The 20,481-nt window shown below is 42.2% G+C and overlaps 1 protein-coding gene across 1 annotated transcript in view; it reads right to left on the bottom strand.

The window, feature by feature from the left end:
• Positions 1–20,481, bottom strand: part of LOC110488955 (GPI ethanolamine phosphate transferase 2) — a 119,558-nt gene that overhangs the window by 13,091 nt on the left and 85,986 nt on the right. The window contains exons 9-12 of the mRNA XM_021561447.2: positions 18,669–19,099; positions 13,997–14,188; positions 2,500–2,634; positions 2,133–2,307 (exon numbers count right to left, since the gene is read on the bottom strand). Of these exons, the coding sequence (XP_021417122.2) occupies positions 2,133–2,307; positions 2,500–2,634; positions 13,997–14,188; positions 18,669–19,099 (933 nt within the window). The remainder of the gene's footprint in view (positions 1–2,132; positions 2,308–2,499; positions 2,635–13,996; positions 14,189–18,668; positions 19,100–20,481) is intronic.

Below are 20,481 nucleotides of genomic sequence, written 5' to 3'. Positions count from 1 at the left end.
TCTCTTGCCTGGAGGGGTGGATGGATGGAGTGAGTGCATGCGTGCTCGTGCGTGTGAAAGGACCCATTCTGTCAAAGAGCCTGACTAAGCCACCCTCCAATGGACAAACTCAACACCATATTTTAGTGGATCAATTAAACTATTGAATCATGTATGTTCCACAGGGCCGACCATGGAGTGGCTACAATAGGAGTTTTAGGACATTGGACTGCTCAGCTTGGCCTACAGTAGGGCTGGTTTACAGCTTTGTTGAGACTAACCATTACCCAGGGTCAATAATTTCACGCATGGACACCTAAAGTGGTAATTGGTCATTCCTGACCCCTTCATAATGATCTGAGAGTGGTAACAAAGTGACAAAATCAAGGGGTTGGAGGAATTCAGGGACGCCAAAATTGTTTTTATCTGGTGAACACTTGGGCTGTGTGTGTGTGTGGGTGTGGGTGTGTGGTGTCTCGGGATGTTAGGTATTGTGACAGCAAAATATAATTGTACACTTGATTATGTTCACTGAAACAGAACGACATGAGGAAATCTAGAAGACCTCTTCTATCCTGCATGAAAAAGTGACCTACCTACACACACAGAGTTGAAGTCGGAAGTTTACATACACTTAGGTTGGAGTCATTACAACTCGTTTTTCAACCACTCCACAAATTTCTTGATAACAAACGATAGTTGGCAAGTCGGTTAGGACATCTACTTTGTGCATGACAAGTCACTTTTCCAACAATTGTTTACAGACAGATTATTTCACTCATAATTCAGTGTATCACAATTCCAGTGGGTCAGGCGTAGACCTCAACAAGACTGGTTCATCCTTGGGAGCAATTTCCAAATGCCTGAAGGTACCACGTTCAGCTGTACAAACAATAGTATGCCAGTATAAACACCATGGGACCACGCAGCCATCATACCGCTCAGGAAGGAGACGCGTTCAGTCTCCTAGAGATGAACGTACTTTGATGCGAATAGTGCAAATCAATCCCAGAACAACAGCAAAGGACCTTGTGAAGATGCTGGAGGAAACAGGTACAAAATGATCTATATCCACAGTAAAAAAAGTCCTATATCAACATAACCTGAAAGGTCTCTCAGCAAGGAAGAACCACTGCTATAAAACCGCCATAAAAAAGCCAGACTACGGTTTGCAACTGCACATGGGGACAAAGATCATACTTTCTGGAGAAATGTCCTCTGGTATGATAAAACAAAAATAGAACTGTTTGGCCATAACAACCATCGTTATGTTTGGAGAAAAAAGAGGCTTGCAAGCTGAAGAACACCATCCCAACCGTGAAGCACGTGGGTGGCAGCATCATGTTGTGGGGGTGCTTTGCTGCAGGAGGGTGCACTTCACAAAATAGATGGCATCATGAGGTTGGGAAATTATGTGGATATATTAAAGCAACATCTTAAGACATCAGTCAGGAAGTTAAAGCTTGGTCGCAAATGGGTCTTCCAAATGGACAATGACCCCAAGCATACTTCCAAAGTTGTGGCAAAATGCCTTAAGGACAACAAAGTCAAGGTATTGGAGTGGCCATCACAAAGCCCTGACCTCAATCTTATAGAACATTTGTGGGCAGAACTGAAAAAGCGTGTGCAAACAAGGAAGCCTAAAAACCCGACTCAGTTACACCAGCTCTGTCAGGAGGAACGGGACAACATTCACCCAACTTATTGTGGGAAGCTTGTGGAAGGCTATCCGAAATGTTTGACCCAAGTTAAACAAATTAAAGGCAATGCTACCAAATACTAATTGAGTGGATGTAAACTTCTGACCCACTGGGAATGTGATGTAATAAATAAAAGCTGAAATAAATTACTCTCTCTACTATTATTCCGACATTTCACTTTAAAATAAAGTGGTGGTCCTAACTGCCCTAAGACAGTGAATTTTTACTAGGATTAAACGTCAGGAATTGTGAAAAACAGAGTTTAAATGTATTTGGCTAAGGTGTATGTAAACTTCTGACTTCAACTGTACCTCATTCACAACTTCATTTAGAAAAGGACTTCATCTGCTGTGTCTGCTTTGCACTCAAAATAAGATATTTCATAGTTTTTTTCCTCATGCATTTAAATATTTTGGGGGGAGTGCAGATCCCCCTCATCTAACGGTCCCTTACCTGGAAGTAGAAGAAGGCCTGTCCAAACCAGTAGTGCATGATGGTGGTCTGTGCAGCGTCGTAGTGGAGCTTCTTCCAGATGAACTGGGCCATCAAAGTCTGGACCAGCAAACAGCAGCACAGCACCGGCAGGTTGTGGGCTCGGAACAACAGGGCCACCAACAGAACCATACCACTATAAGAAGATTACTTTATTGTCCAATAACTATGCTTAATGAGTAAATAAGACAAATAAGTGATTCTAAGCTGACTTGCATGGTTCAATAAAGGTTGAATAAAACAATGTATACAGGATTCAAACTTGCCACCTACCGATTGCTAGCCCGCCTCTCTATTCTCTAAGCTATTTGCCATGTAGTCTACCTACCTGTAGATTTCCCATAAGCCCCTGCTCTTCAGCCTGGCATCGGCTGTGATGACCTGGGACCGCAACAGGTCCTTGGAGCCCGTGAAGAGGATGCCCAGGACGAAGACATACACAAAGCGTGCCTCCACGGTCCCCCTGAGGAGAAAAGAGATGAAGTGGTTAGCCCGTTTAAAACATTGTTCAAGGAACTCAAGTGTCCAAGGGCTGGCCACTCCATCTGAATGCCCAATAACCTGTTACTAGCCCCAGGTCCAGTTCAGATTTGAATTAGTTTCACTTTATTGTCTTACTTTGTTGATGTAACATGTTTTGTCAGTTATTTTTCTGCTGTGCTGCAGTTACAAAACTTTTAAAAATACAGAAACACCCTCAACCTGCATTGGCCAGCAGCATACCACCCTGCATACCACTGCTGGCTTGCTTCTGATGCAGGGTTGGTCCTGGTCAGTCCCTGGATGGGAGACCAGATGCTGCTGGAAGTGGTGTTGGAGGGCCAGTAGGAGGCACTCTTTCCACTGGTCTAAAAAATATCCCAATGCCCCAGGGCAGTGATTGAGGACACTGCCCTGTGTAGGGTGCCGTCTTTCGGATGGGATATTAAACGGGGGTCCTGACTCTCTGAGGTAATTAAAGATCCCATGGCACTTGTGGTGGTGTTAACTGCGGTGTCCTGGCTAAATTCCCAATCTGGCCCTCAAACCATCATGGTCACCTAATAATTCCCAGTTTAAAATGGGCTCATTCATCCCCCTCCTCTCCCCTGTAACTATTTCCCAGGTTGTTGCTGTAAATGAGAACGTGTTCTCAGTCAACTTACCTGGTAAAATAATGGATAAAAAAAAATCTGCAGTTCCCCTTACAAAACAGCCCCATCTCAGTAAAGAAGGCAGCCATTTCGTGCCTCACTAGACATCAGTTATCTCCATGGAGAGACGTGAGAAGTTTATTTATTTATGAGTGTTTTACTCTCTCGTGGGCCCACAGGAAAAGAACACGGATAGATAAGGTCAAGTCTCCATTTGACAGCATAAAGGGGAGGTGAGTAGAGCTAAGTATACTCTGCTCAAACCTGGAGAATGAGGCCCAGTAGAGGGAAAAGATATGTTGACTTACTAACCCAAAACAATGTGTTGAGATCTTACAAAATGAGCTTGCAGACTTCAGATAATAAAAATCCAGACTTTTCCCCAAGCTAACGGATACATTTTCAACACCTCAACCTTTCTTGTTTGCAGCAATTCTTGTGAGGAGATGACTGATTGTTGAGATGTTTTTGGTCTATCTTGCTCTATCTTGCTAGGCATAGCCTATTTTCATACCGTATGTATCTACCTTGTATCCATGAAGTTCAAGAAGTCCAGACCTTCATCAGACTGTAGCATACAATTCCATACTTTTTAAAGTCTTGACAATGGCTATTTGCCCGTAGCTTTTTCACACTAAGACCTGAGCAAGCTCCCTGTACACAAGATACAATACATCTGTATTCTAGATAGGTTGGGGAGTTGAAGGGCAAGCCAATCTAGAAACTGATATGATGGTGGTAAGTACACAGACAGTCATCACACAGGGCCCCTCTTATTATGACAGAGAGAAGGGTTTCTCACTTCAGAAATTCAGACAAACACCACTAACCTGGTAAAAAAAAGACTAAGTAAAGAAAGATCAATAGAAAGTCAGCTCCCCGGGCTTTTGAGTCAAGTTAACGTGGATACACATACATATGTGTGTTAGACATAGCAGAAGACACAAGGACATGTGCTTTGACTAAAACCCATACGGGTGAATGATCCTGATTCCTGTGCCTGTTCTTATGGAACGCACAACATTTTCTATGTCTTCGCTCATTGGGAAAAGGTACGACAACAGGAGACGACACGTAGCCTCCTGGCACGTAACCATGGAGACAGGGTTGTGTGAACAGAAGTCAGGAGTTTTTAGTGTGAGAAGCCTTAGGAGAGAGAGTGCAGACAGTCAGTCTGCCAAACAGCAAACAGACTGCCCACCCCCCACCCCCGCTCACACCTTAGTACAATATCTGCCTCTCTTTGTGTGTGTGTGTGTGTGTGTGTGTGTGTGTGTGTGTGTGTGTGTGTGTGTGTGTGTGTGCGTGTGTGGTGTGTAAGAGAGAGAGAGAGATAGAGAGAAGCATGGATAAGAATATGAAAATGAGCACTGACAAACTACCAGCTAGTGAATAAACATGAACCTAAACAAACTAAAAATACCATGGATTTTGGTGCTGCAGCAGTTGTTACTGCTAGCTACTGTACCTAGGGAAGGAGAGGCAGAGGAGAATGAGGTTACAGCTCATTATCAATAAAACCACGCTTAACTAGCGGGCAAAACATGTTGAAATGACAAGAGCAAAACAGCTTTTATGATGTGATTTAAACCTGTTTTGCCCGCTGGGAAAGCCGTCACCAGGTGAACCTCACTTCCTAAATGAACAAAGTGTCGATAAAAGTAAAACACTCAACCCCCATTAATTTAGACAAATTCAACAAGGAAATAGAAAGAAGAAACCGTCAATCTTCCAGACACTAATCAGCCTTACAAACAGGGCCGCCTTCTCGTCAAATATGACTAGACTGACAGCGTGCCCCCCAAAGGGACCAAACATCCTTGAGTTTTAAGGAGCCTGGAGTGATAGGAGTGGAATAAGGGTCTAGTTCACTAGGAGAGGGAGTCAAGCAGGTGTTGCCAATGTATTATTAATTCAGTTTTTTTTTTATTGCAACCCTCGTCCCTCAGATGAATGGCAAGCAGTTCCTTCTAACCCTGGAGTTGTGCTAGCTACAGCTCTCGCGTTTATATTATTCACATTTTTTATCCACACACAATTAGATGTGGAGAGAATCCTTCTTGGCTTTTATGCTAAGCATGACTGGAAATCCTCTTCTTGTTGTATTTATGCTAAGCATGGCTGGAAATCCCAGTCTTGTCAGATTTATGCTAAGCAGGCTGGAAATCCCAGTCTTGTCAGATTTATGCTAAGCATGGCTGGAAATCCCAGTCTTGTCAGATTTATGCTAAGCACGACTGGAAATCCCAGTCTTGTCAGATTTATGCTAAGCATGACTGGAAATCCCAGTCTTGTCAGATTTATGCTAATCATGGCTGGAAATCCCAGTCTTGTCAGATTTATGCTAAGCATGGCTGGAAATCCCAGTCTTGTCAGATTTATGCTAAGCACGACTGGAAATCCCAGTCTTGCCAGATTTATGCTAAGCACAACTGGAAATCCCAGTCTTGCCAGATTTATGCTAAGCATGACTTGTTTAACTGAGAGGATACGGAGGAATCAAAGAGTGCGTGGTTTGACAGGTTGCTGGTTCGAATCCACACAAAAAAATCTGTCAATGTGCACTTGAGCAAGGCACTTAACCCTACTTGCTCCTGTAAATCACTATGGATAAGAGTCTGCTAAGTGACTCAAATGTAAATCTGTGTTGGGATTTTCCACAGGCGTCTGTGTGAGGGCTTGAGTTAGATGATATTGCTCAGAGCAACACAATCAGCAAATGAAATGAGCTGGAAATATGACAAACAAATGCCATGCTGAGGCCAGTGTGTGTTATTTGGTATGAGTGGCACAGATGGGTAGAGAACGAGAAAATGCCGACATGATGCCAGCCCCCTCGCTCTCTCTCTGCAGTGAGGAGGCACATGCTCTCAGGGGAAACCACACACAGAAATGAAATCCTGGTATTTAGATGCTGGCAGAACAACCATGCTAATAATACACTTGAATAAACTGACCAAGTCCATACCAAAAAACAAGAGGAAGATTCTGAAGGTTTCTGGAGACCATGGACTCCAGTCAGTCTGTCTGCCTGCCAGTATAACTGGTCATTAAACAAGGTGTGTATCCTCACTAGCTTGACTGATGACAATATCCCACGTGATGACAATATCAGTCATCAAAATGCCATAACTGCCATCTTGGAGAGTAGAGCACAATGGATCAGTCAACTCTGTGTTGTTGTTTGTGTCGAACTGCTTTGCTTTATCTGGCCAGGTCGCAGTTGTAAATGAGAACTTGTTCTCAACTAGCCTACCTGGTTAAATAAAGGTGAAATACAAAAATCATTTAAAAAAAGAGAGGACGTGTCTCAAAACCCACACCTGCCAAGAGATCAAGCATTAATGTCACTGACAGATTGCAAAGTTCATTGAGTAATGATCATTTTGTGTCACTTTTTGGGAGAACAGTTTAACTAGACACCTGCGTTCATTATTTGCTCATGAGTAGCATTCGGTAAGAGGAAAACATGAGAAACTGACATTGACAAACAGTAGTTTCCTGGGTGCTCAAAGGCCTCTAGACTTTGTTTTCAACAGAGGTCATAGCCACGCAAAAATGAAAATTTAGTGAACAATTGAACAAATACTGGAGAGAATGTAGAAATACAATTTGAACATGGTCCTAGTTGATTCCGAAGTAATCATATGGCTGTGACAGAGGGAGGCTTAGAACAGGAGATTGTGGAAAGGCTATAGGCTGAATGTGAGTATGAGCTAATGATAGCTTCATTCTTATCCAGGAATGTCTTTAGAGAGAGAGAGACTGAGCCGTTGCTTATCATACCCATGACACCTGCAATCACCTCAGGTGTGTATTTGAATGCTTTGTGTGTGCGCGTGCGTGTTCACGCACGTGTGTGTGCATGTGTGTACTCAAGAGGTTCTGATGAGAGCCTGGAATTAATTTGCAACTTCATGAGGGATCTGAATGAATAAATGTTCCCAAATGAAGTGTCAGCACAACAAACATCTAATCAGGACCAAATAAAGGGGTTGCTTTGGGGAGGTGTTGAGCACTGCAGGAACCGATTGAGATGGTACTAGAAAACAGCCACAAACACTAACAGCGCTTTGACAGAACACACTCAACAGAACTTGTAAGATATTTCATTTTTGACACCTCGATTGAAGTGGTGTGTAGGTTCCATGTGCTCAGCAGTACATGTATTTTGAGTCATTTATGGAAACTAACTCAGGTTTAGTGGCAACTCTTAGGCTTAGAAGCAAGTGGTCTTGTAATAAATTGTCCAAACTATCAAGCTACAACCTTGATCTCTCATTGAAACGTTCATCGCTACAGTACTCAGCCCCTCTCTGAACAAGGTGGTCCTCTAGCATAATGAGAAACATGACATTAGCCTGGGTTTGAAGGAGGGTCACCCTTTGTTCAAGTATCTCTCAATCTTTACATTTCCTCACAGGAATGGCAACATAAAAGATGGGATATGAAAGAAAAACTCCAGAAGAATGGAACTGAATTAGCACCGGGAAGTGATGGTGTTCTGGAGCAAACGCTATGACATCTCAGAGACTACTAATGTCACTATGCAATAATGCTATTTGGAACAATGAAAGCATCCTCTACATTGGTTACAATGTTTCAACTCTGGTGCTTCACTGCATTTGTGTGTGTTTTCTGGGGGTGTTGGAAATAGACCAGAAAATACACAATTCTATTCAGTATGGTGCTGTAACACAAGTCAAGTGTGTTCAGATAACACAGTAGCCTCCTAGGGTCTCTAGGATATGTATTTCATCACCACTCCTGTAATTCACGTTAACTGCACTGGGCTGAGATATGATTTCACGTTGCCATTTAACAAGGGGATGACTTAACAGCGGGGCAGATAACTCCTTGTCACAAAGACTGGATGGTCTTGCCTGTGACTGGAGTATTCTACAATCCAAAGACAGTCAGTATGTCACAAATGACATTTACATTGAAAGCCAATCACATTTCACATTCAGCTGTGGGCATTCTGGGGCCAGGCAATGTATTGTGTGACACCTGATGAAGCCAGCAAAACATTTAGATTACATTTAGGATTAGCTGAGCTAGTATTAGTCAATGTGGTAACCTGCACTTGTCTTTTCCTACTAGCACTGTCTTTGCTGATAACTTATTTATTGAGGAAATTTTTGCATGCAACAACTGTGATATGTGGTTGTCTCACCTAGCGATCTTAAGATGAAAGCACTAACTGCATGTCGCTATAGACAAGAGCGACCGCTAAATTACAAAAATGTTAAGTGATGTACAACATACACACAACGGTTTTAATACTGGCCTACCAATGCTATAATGATGTGAGGTGAATTGTAACATAAAAGAACATGGGAAAACCAAAAATGAATAACAAGCAGAATGAAAAACAGCTAATAAAACGTGAAACTATTACAAAAAAAGCTGGACGATTCAAAGTGCCTCTTAAACCATCTAACAGTTTGTACATATTATTTCCCAGAATGGCTTTCTTTGCACCGGAGCTACATGGTGACAATTTTCCTTTTTTGAATGACAATAAAAATGGTCTGATTGATGACCCCATCTGGTGGGGAGGGGGGGGGGGACTCGGCAGCCTCTGCTGGGCCACATAAATCATGGCCGTTCATCAGGCTGAGGACGGGCAGCACGATATCGAAACGTGAAACAGCGGGAGACCCATCAATTCCAAGGCCCTTTTTTCCCAACATTTTTACAGTCGACTCTACAATTGGAGAATTTGGTGGAACATTTCCTGATGTGCAGGAGGAGAAGAAAAAGTGAAGAAAGGAAAGAGAAGGAGGAATAGAGGAATAAATAAATATGGCCATTAACTCGATCCCTACAGATGTCATATCTTAATTTGACCCATTTCGTCACAGGAGGACAATAATCCTGCAGCAGGAGGATTTGAATATCTGAAGAAATATTTAGAATCGCCACCAAGGGGCAGGCGGAAGCGGTATTTGTGTACAATTCACGCCGTACCTTATGTACCTTTTTATAATAAAATTATAAAAAAATGATGTGCCTATGTACAATACATTGAAAAACTATCAGCATACACTATATGAGCAAAAGTATGTGGACACCTGGGGCCATTTTACTACCATTGTTTGTCTTTGGAGATTGCATGGCTGTGTGCTTGATTTTATACAGCTGTTAGCAAAGCGTGTGCTTGAAATAGACAAATCCACTAATTTGAAGGAGTGTCCACATACTTGTGGTGTATCATCAGTATTCTTAGTTCTTGCTAGGGCCTAGTGAACTATCGTAGCGCAGTAAGTCTAAGCAGCGTGCTCCGGCACCAAGCCTCATGAGGTTGCGGCAGTTCTGGGCAATCTAGTCACCAGCCTGAGCCTATATTATGCCCACAAGTTAACAGAATTTATTTCAATGTTTTCAAGACGTAAAAGAAATAGTATGATCATTTAAACATGAAAGAAAAGTGTCTCAGTTCAACTAAATGGTCTTTGGATAGGCTGCATAAACATCTTGACACCTTTATGAAATTAAATATTAAAGCCACACAATACAGGCCTTCAATCCACACCAAAGACAAGAACAATATTGTCAAATTATACTAATTAGAAAACGTGGACAAGCATCAATACTGGAGGAAAATGTATCGTTCTACAGTAGGCCTACATCTGTCAATCAACTGATGGCACAAACCAGCTCATCAACTTAGCCAGGGAAACAAACAGGGAAACACACACACACAGAGAGGCTAATGGGTATTGGAATATAATCAAATAACAATGAGCCTACTGCATCCATCGATGGCACTAGATTATCACCAGCTGATGTCTCATTGAACCATTGACAGGAGCTAAATTCCCCCGCATAGCTGATCTCAATTGCAACCACTATTGGTCAACCCATTATGGCTCCCTAAAATATGTTGGTATTACTTGTGTCCTGCTTGCAACCAAAGTCTTTCAAGATACAGTTGAAGTCGGAAGTTTACATACACTTATGTTGGAGTCATTAAAACTTGTTTTTCAACCACTCCACAAATTTCTTGTTAACAAAATATAGATTTGGCAAGTCGGTTAGGACATCTAACTTGTGAATGACAAATCATTTTCCCAACAGATTACTTCACGTATAATTCAATGTATCACAATTCCAGTGGGTCAGAAGTTTACATACACTACGTTGACTGTGCCTTTAAACAGCTTGGAAAATTCCAGAAAATGATGTCATGTCTTTAGAAGCTTCTGATAGGCTAATTGACATAATTTGAGTCAATTGGAGGTGTACCTGTGGATGTATTTCAAGGCCTACCTTCAAACTCAGTGCCTCTTTGCTTGACATCATGGGAATCTAAAGAAGCCAAGACCCCATAATTTTTTTAAACCATAAGTCTGGTTCATTCTTGGGAGCAATTTCCAAAAGCCTGAAGGTAACACGTTCATATGTACAAACAATAGTACGCAAGTATAAACACCATGGGACCATGCAGCCGTTACCACTCAGGAAGGAGACACGTTCTGTCTCCTAGATATGAACGTACTTTGGTGCGAAAAGTGCAAATCAATCCCAGAACAATAGCAAAGGACCTTGTGAAGATGCTGGAGGAAACAGGTACAAAATTATCTATATCCACTTTAAAAACGAGTTCTATATCAACATAACCTGAAAGGCCACTCAGCAAGGAAGAAGCCAATGCTCCAAAACAGCCATAAAAAAGCCAAACTACGGTTTGCAACTGCACATGGGGACAAAGATCGTACTTTTTGGAGAAATGTCCTCTGTTGTGATGAAACAAAAATATAACTATTTGGCCATAATGACCATCGTTATGTTTGGAGGAAAAAGGGGGATGCTTGCAAGCCGAAGAACACCATCCCAACCGTGAAGCACGGGGGTGGCAGCATCATGTTGTGGGGGTGCTTTGCTGCAGGAGGGACAAAATTATGTCACAAAATAGATGGCATCATGAGGAAACAAAATTATGTGCATATATTAAAGCAACATCTCAAGACATCAGTCAGGAAGTTAAAGCTTGGTCGCAAATGGGTCTTCCAAATGGACAATGACCCCAAGCATACTTCCGAAGTTGTGGCAAAATGGTTTAAGGACAACAAAGTCAAGGTATTGGAGTGGCCATCACAAAGCCCTGACCTCAATCCTATAGAACATTTGTGGGCAGAACTGAAAAAGCGTGTGCGAGCAAGGAGGCCTACAAACCGGACCCAGTTACACCAGCTCTGTCAGGAGGGATGGGCCAAAAAAACTTATTGTGGGAAGCATGTGGAAGGCTATCCGAAACATTTGACCCAAGTTAAACAATTTAAAGGCAATGTTACCAAATACTAATTGAGTGTTTGTAAACTTCTGACCCACTGGGAATGTGATGAAAGAAATAAACGCTGAAATAAATAATTCTCTCTACTATTATTCTGACATTTCACATTCTTAAAATAAAGTGGTGATCCTAACTGGGTACCTTAGACAGGGTATTTTTACTAGGATTAAATGTCAGGAATTGTGAAAAACTACGTTTAAATGTATTTGGCTAAGGTGTTTGTAAACTTCCAACTTCAACTGTAAGTTCACCCTCTGGTTGGTATTGTAATCAGAACAACTTAGTCCTTTTTCAACTTAGTCCTTTTTTTGAACACACTTTTTTGAACTGGTGATTTATAGAAATACAATTATTTTTCATTGTTTACCACGATAATCTAATATGGCAATTTACCCGATAATTTGTATGAATGGAAACTAATGTTGGTGTAGCCTACCCTGCTGACTTATTATTTTATTAGTTTACTACTTATGTTATCCAAAGTGTCTGGTATGGTAATTTCTTATTAAAATCAGAGGTAAAATATCCCTGGATTGTCCATAGTTGAAAAGAGTAAATATATCAAGTCAATCGAGGGGATTGAGTTCTTTGTGCCAGAAGGGTGTAGGCCAGAATCGACCCAACGGCAGACCTATATGTGCACACTGAAGGCAGCAGCCCAAACAATTTAACTAAATTTTTACCTTAGCCTACACTTGACACTTGCACGTCGTAGCCTAGTGGAGACTGATATCTATCTTGTTATTAAGCTATATAAAACAACAGTTGATGTGGATGGCCTCATTTCAGATACATTTTTGTACATCTGAATGTTGAAGTAATAGGGCCTCAGACTAGAATTGGAGCGAGAGAACATTTGCCCTGATCCCAATGACTCGACTGCTCCTGCAATGAGAGAAAGAAAACTGCTGTTTTTCAGGGACTGACAAGGCTCATTTGAATTTGCGGATGCAGCAGGAAAATTCTCTGCGACAAGAGTGATCAAGTTAAGATCCGACATCTGTACCAACCAACTACTTACAGTCAAGACCATAAAATGTCACAGGTGATTCTCCATGATTTTAAAGTTAAGGAAATGACAAGGATAATTATGTTGTCATTGGGAGAGAAAAACAATACTGCCTAGAGAGCTATACCAAGAGCCATAACCCCCAAAAATCTAAATGTTTATTTTTTTTGCTGTCAGTCAAGCACAATTGTCCTTTAGACTTTGACCTACGAAACACCCCAAAAAATTCAGCCTGAACTATCATAACAAGACAGTGTGGGAGACCCTCGTTCTGCTATTTAGGTCAATGTGATAAGCCACAAAGGGATGAAGCGGTCGCATGCTACCAGATTAGCCTGGCTGCGAGTGACTGAGCCGGGGCCACCACTGTTGTAGACACAACTTAATGGAAATGCCAGGAGGTTGCCGCGGCGCCAGCATAAACACCTTCCCGCGGTGATTAATGACTCGGCGACTTGACACGGCGGCGTTGTCAATTATATGGAGTGTTGGTGTGCGCCTGGTACTGTGCAACGAGGGGTAAGGGTGGGTAGGGGTGAGAGGTTAGGTGGGAGTAGGTAGGAGTAGAGACAATGTCAAGGAGAGCGTGGAGGGGGGAGGGAACATGTCTAGTAAGAAACGAGGAAGGGGGGTAGGATAACTGGGCAGCAGCACCTGAACACTCATTATTATGCTCTCACAGTCAACGGGGCTGTGGACAAGATGCAGCTGGCTGGGTACTAAGGGTTTATTAGCTGGCTGGTGATAGGGAGGGATTGAGCCAAGTGGCAGCGCAAAAAGGAGCTCCACATTTGGTCATTAGAAATCAAAAGCACGGGGGTAAACAAAGCGATCAGCCTCTCTGATTGGACCATTAATCACCTTGATACAGAAAGGGCCAGGCTAAGGACATGAGCACAATGATCTCTAATCAGACAGCAATAAGGGGTTTCAAAGCAGTTTTCCCCTTGGGTTACTTGGCTACAAATGATTGAAAGGTTGTTTTTTCCCCTCGTCTTTCTTCCTCTGTGGCCTTGCTGTGTGCTTTAGGCTGATGTAGGCCATAAGGTATAGCCTTCATTAACAAGCCATGATGTGATCACATTATCAAATGGCTCGAAAAACAGGCAAATACAACACAGCATTTTTATTTTTTATTTTAGATGTCTGGCACCTACTTCCATTCTCCGTTTAAAGGCACTTAAATCTTTTGTTTTGCCCATTCACCCTCAATGTCACACATACATGTCTCAAGGATTAAAAATCCTTCTTTAACCCATCTCCTCCCCTTCATCTACACTGATTGAAGTGGATTTAACAAGTGACATCAATAAGGGATCATAGCTTTCACCTGGAAAGAACAGGTGTTCATAATGTTTTGTACACCCAGTCGGCGAAAACTTACTTAGACATGTTTCCACCACCACGTTGCCACGGAAACACAACGTTGCCCACTGCCGCCCGGTAGCTGTATACACCCAGAAGGCCAAGGGCCAGGGCAATCTTGGACACCCAGGAACATCTCCGCTGGACCAGGAAGTAGATCAGAGCCAATGACAAGGCGGCGAACAAGGATAGCACCATCTTGTGTTCGAAGCTATAGAGACAGAACAGATATACATTTAAACCACTTCAAACTGTACTAATTACACACTAGAGTTAGTGTGTAATTGCACTAATTTCACAATTAATTTGTTACACATCTGTTTTAAAAAATGTATTTGACTTTGTTCCGATGAACATTCAAAAATGAAAACAATCAAATCAAACTTTATTTGTCACATGCGCCGAATACAACAAGTGTAGGGCTTACCATTAAATGCTTACTTACAAGCCCTTAACCAACAGTGCAGTTCCAGAAGAGTTAAGAAAATATTTACCATATAAACTAAAGTAAAAAATAATAAAAAGTAACACAATAACATAACGAGGCTATATACAAGGGGGTACCAGTACCGAGTCAGAGTGTGAGGGTGCAGGTTAGAGGTAATTTGTACATATAGGTAGGGGTGAAGTGACTATGCATAGATAATAAAACAGTGAGTAGCAGCAGTGTACAAAACAAATGGGGGGGGTCAATGTAATAGTCCGGTGGCCATTTGATTAAATGTTCAGCAGTCTTATGACTTGGGGGTAGAAGCTATATTGTATGCATTAAGATATTTATTGTGGAGTTTAGTGCCATTCCAGGTTATTTCCTTGGACTCACACCACAGTCATACATTGTAAAATTGGAGGGGGTATTAAGAATGGCACATTTACTAGGGACGTGCAAATTTTCCTTTTCAAGATGATTCTATACGTATCTAGATATATGGGCTCTAATACAATACAGGAATGATACATTTTAGTTTGAAACGATTCGGTGCGATTCGGTTTGATTAGAAGAATGAATCGATGTGATTCGGTTCGATGCACTAACATTTGTTGCATAAACACATTCATTTTCCATTCTAAATTCAAATCTGCTGCTGACGGAGCGCATGAGCTGGATTTGTCTGGGTGGAGGTGTGTGAACATGTTTAACTATACTTGTGGGGACCAGAAGTCCCCATAAGAATAGTAAACATACAAAAAATGGACCAACTGGAGACATTTTGTTAGTCCCCCCACAAGGCCAAATGCTATATCTAGAGGGTTTAGGTTTAGAATTAGTGTTACGGTTATGGTGAGGAGGTAGGGTTAGTTTTAGGGTTAGGAGCTAGGATTAGGTTAGGCTTTGGGGTGTTTGATTTTTGTCCTTATTCACAGGGACCAAAGAGAACATCTCAGGGACCAAAGAGAACATCTCAAGGACCAAAGAGAACATCTCAAGGACCAAAGAGAACATCTCAGGGAGGAAGAGAACATCTCAGGGAAGCAATAGAGTAAGAGAGTACAATAACTTAAAGGAACTTGCTTTGTCTCCTTTCCTCCACATTATCTACCCTGATGAGAAATAACTGGACTGGTGACAACAAAAGCATCTACTTTTGTGCTTTCATCTACCCTTCTTTGCATTCATATCAATGCATTTGAAAGAGAGGAAAAAAGGAAGAGGAAGCCACAATCAACTATTGAGATGCAGCCTAGATATGCCAGAAGGACAGTATAGCCCTGGTATCAGGGCAGGGGGTTGGGTTGGGTAAGGGGAACAGATAGGCACCTTGAAGGAGGAACGATGCCGGAGCTCATTACCCACACAGCATAGAGCAGGGGGAATATAGGAAAAGGGGGCAACGGCAGACAGGAAAAAGGTCAGCTAATTCTAAATCCACAATACTCTGAACCCAGTGCCCCCAGCACAAGGCATTCATCTTGTTACTTGTGGAGCCATGAGAATGCTAATGGTCAGAAAAACCTTGGGTTCAACAATGAGAACAACGGGTTCGCTGAAGGTTCCGCAAACTTTCTGCCACACAAGGTTTTTTTGTACATCGTTGAGTGAATCTGAATGTACAGCGGTCCACTGATAATCTGATTTTGGCTCGGATTCAGAGGCTATCTAGGCTTGTTATCTTGGCCCTAAAATCTGCCTTGAGCTTTCTTCACTTTAGAATTACAGGGCAGCCGAAGAGAGGCTTTCAACATACAATAGAAAGGAACAGCCTAATGCTACCTGCAGAGACAGCCAAGGATATGACTCATTTCTTTTAGCTCCTATGGGAGTTACTCCACTTTTATTTATAACCTTGATGTGAGGAAACTAGCTACCATTGTGGTGCTGCAGAGATAATAAGGTAAGGTAGCAGGCTCTAATGGATAACACTCTATGCATTTTCTCTTGGTCTAAACAAGGAATGTTCTTTCATTCACTAGCCTAGATCCTTTGCCAAGGTACTGGGGGGTTCACTGAGTTCTCTGTATATTCAGAAGCTCACCCACTTTTTTAGAGCCACACTTTTGAATGTCACAATTTTATTGAAACATTCCTAACACCTTACTCAGAGACCATGAGTATAAGGCATTATGATGATGCCATACTGCATTATATGACTTGTCATATCCATGTACAGTATGATCACCTTATGTCTTAAGAGCCCCAAGGACTGCTTTACCAGGGCAACACTACAAAGAAGCTTGGTAATGATCTCCTAAGTTTTCTGGCAAGCTAAAACTTCACTATGTTGTAGCTGTTTAAAGGCACAGTGCAGTCAAAAATGTGATTTTCCTATGTTTTGTATACATTTCCACACTATGAGGTTGGAATAAAATGAATTTTGAAAATTACGATAATGCCTTTTAGTGCAAGAGCTGTTTGAAAAGACCACCTGAAGTTTCAGCCTGTTTTGGTGGGATTGAGTTTTGGCCTGCCTGACAAAACAATGCACTGACTATTATGTGACTAAAGGGCCATCCACACCAAGGAATTCAATATGACTATTATGTGACTAAAAAGGCTGTCTACACCAAGGACAATAAACTAGACAAAAATAGCATCAAAAATGAACACTGTTGTTAAGAAGCTATTTTTGTTTATTGTTGACAATTTTAATTGAAAGCAATCACAGTAATAGTCAGTCAGACATAATAGTCAGTAGCTTCTTAACAACTGTGATTGTTTTCAATTAAAATGGTCAACAATAAACAAAAATAGCTTCTTAACAACTCGAATCCCCGAGCTGACAAGGTACAACATCTGTCGTTCTGCCCCTGAACAGTTAAGAGCAGTTAACCCACTGTTCCGCGGCTGTCATTGAAAGTAAGAATTTGTTCTTAACTGACTTGCCTAGTTAAATAAAGGTTCAATAAAAATACATAAATAAAAAGCCTGTGTGGTGGTACTGCAGCCTTGAGGGAGCTCCAAGGAGGAAGAATGACCGAGTGGATACAATACATGGCTAGACAATGAAGCAAGTTAACCTGACTCCTGAGTGAGTAAGATGCAGCAAAGACAACCAGATGAAAATGACCATAGGTCAACAGAATGGAGAGAAATCATGTTGGAAACAAGGAGGAGATAAGGAGCTGTCTCAGGGGGGCTAAGACAAGGTTGAGTTTTATGGAACAATACCATGAGCAGTTCCTTTTGTATACTGATCATAAATATAAACGCATGCAACAATTTAAATGATTTTACTGAGTCACAGTTCATGTAAGGAAATCAGCCCATTGAAATAAATAAATTAGGCCCTAATCTATGGATATCACATGACAGGGCAGGGGTGGAGCCGTGGGTGGGCCTTGGATGGCATAGGCCCACCCACTGGGGAGCCAGGCCCCGCCAATCAGAATACATTTTTCCCAACAAAAGGGCTTTATTACAGACAGCAATACTCCTCAGTTTCATAAGCTGTCCGGGTTGCTGGTATCAGACAATCCCGCAGGTGAAGAAGACTGATGTGGAGGTCCTGGGCTGGCGTGGTTACACGTGGTCTGCGGTTGTGAAGCTGGTTGGACATACTGCCAAAAATTATCATGCATATTAGCTTCTTGATATGCCACACCTGTCAGGTGGATGGATTAGCTTGGCAAAGGGGAAATGCTCAGTAACAGGGATGTAAACAAATGTGTCCACAAAATTAGAGATAAATTAGCTTTTTGTGCGTATGGAACATTTCTGGACCCTTGAATTTCAACTCATGAAACATGGGACCAAAACTTTTCATGTTGCGTTAATATTTTGATTCAGTATACAGTCAACCAACTCTGGGGAGACAACCTTAGTACTGCCTGTGAGTCAGCCCTCTAGAACAGTTACTCCGACTTGGGTCCTTCACAAGCTGATGAGACTCTCTAGTGCTGTGTGCAACACTCAGTAGTAAAGTTGACATTCAGTAACAATGCAGCGTGAAAACCAATGAATGCTGGAAAAGAGGCCCGGGGTGGGGGGGGAATCACTGCCGATGGCCTTACAAAGCAGTGGGGTGCAAAATGTTTGGCGTGTGTACCCAGGATTTTTATTAATTGGGCAAAAGATATGAACAGGCAAAAAGCTAACTAAAAAAGGCTGCTGCAAATGAAGAAAATGTAATATATTCAACTTGCACTACAGTATATAGTAGTGTATGGAGCTCTGCTTATGGCAACATTCATCCTGAGTGAAGTAACACACAACACAACAATACACAGTAAGTATCAAACTTCAGCACACCCACCTGTTGAGCCAGTGTCCCAGGTCAGGCAGGTGAGCCCACTGCACCCCGGTCTGGTTGAGCGAGCGCAGCAGACGACAACACGCCAGGGTGAGCGGTGGGGTAGCCAGGGCCAACCACTTCTCTGAACCTGCATCCGTCACCCCCAAATCAGATAACGGTGAGGCAACCGCGTCCCCCTCATTGGAGGGGAGGAGGTAGTCTTCGTCCTCCAAGCTCCCAAAGTTGGCACGGCGCTCCCGGAAGTACTTGCGACAGACGTCTTGGAAGACGACCAGGCAGAGGGTGTTAAGCAGGAAGTACCAGACCTGGTGCTCCTCCTCTACGAAACTGCTGGCCGACAGGCTGAGGGTGTGGCCAGCCGTGCCCGCCAGGAGAAGAATGTCCAGCTCCGACAGAGACCACCCACCACTGACACCACCATGGGATGGAGACTAGGGAAGAAAAGAAAAGGAGAGAGGAAGGGAGATTGAGCATAATGTGATTCTCTCTCAGGCCAATACTGGAATATAAACAACTAATTAAACAAACACATTGGTCAAATTAAGAAAGGAAACAGAATAGAGATTACTTCACAACAAAGTGATACAATTAATACAGAGTCCCCTGAACTTGCCAAAATGATCAAGTTAAAGGAGGTAATTAAAATCAGGTCCATATAGAGGAACACAAGTGAATGGAGAAAGATAGTATAGACAAGGTCCCTCTAACACGATAACATATCAAAAACACAGATGACTGTGAGTGTGAGACCCTGAGTGTGTGTGTGTGTGTGTGTGTGTTTTCACCCCACACTGAGTTGTAAAATACTCCCCCAGGTCCTGTGAACTGCATCTTGTTGTTGACTCAGTACTCAGAGGGGGCCTAACAGAGTAAGTAAGTGCACTACTCTGATCCCGCTAAGTTAACACTGTCACTGGAGGCAGCAGGTAAAACACACAGGGACAGAGTGTTTACTGTGCTTCAGGGCAAACATCTTAATAACGTCAAAAGGAAAGCTCATTACAGTAAATCTAATGACTGATTGTTGAAATCTATTTACTGTTTGCATTATAATATTCATTTTTCGCCTCTCAATCTCCTTCCAACAGGTATGTGTAAATGTAAGTTGCAGTGATCCCTTTCCATGTACACACTTGTGTGCAGGACAGAGGGGTGAGTGACGGCTCTCTGTGGCTTGTCACGGTAACACGCTGCTCCACAGCGAGCGGCTCGTCCTCGCCAAACGCAGCTCATCCATCAACGGGGAGGAACGCACCTCGCGGCGAGCTCAGTGGAGGGGAAAACGTAATATGTAAACAGAGTGCTGTTTGTGTAAACAAGGTTTGGGGGGAAAAAACTCACAATGTCTAGCTCTCCTTTCTTAGTCATCCCTCTATCCTGCCTTGGTTTAAGGTCCCTGAGCTGAGGGCACTTGAATCCCAACAAGATTAGTCTGGATTGGCTGGGATTTAATGTACTAATTATGGTATCCTAAATGGCAAAAGTCTACACCTCCTTTGGATTTCTTAAAAAAAATGTGTTACAATGTGGGATTAACATTTATTTAATTGTCTTTTTTTTCAATAATCTACACAAAATACTTTGTCAAAGTGGAAGAATAGTTGTTATTTTTAAGATAAATAACACATTTGATAACTAAAACATAGTCGTTGCATAAGTATTCAGCCCCTTTGTTTAAGCAAGCCTAAATTAGTTCAGGAGTAAAATTTGTCTTAACAAGTCACATAAATTACATGGAAATAATAGGGGTTGACATGATTTTGAATGACTAAACATGCACCTGTTAGAACTTAAGGCTCCATGGATTGATGAG

The sequence above is a fragment of the Oncorhynchus mykiss genome, chromosome 14 (assembly GCF_013265735.2).
Source record: "Oncorhynchus mykiss isolate Arlee chromosome 14, USDA_OmykA_1.1, whole genome shotgun sequence".
NCBI lineage: Eukaryota > Metazoa > Chordata > Actinopteri > Salmoniformes > Salmonidae > Oncorhynchus > Oncorhynchus mykiss.
This window is presented reverse-complemented; position numbering and strand designations above follow the sequence as displayed.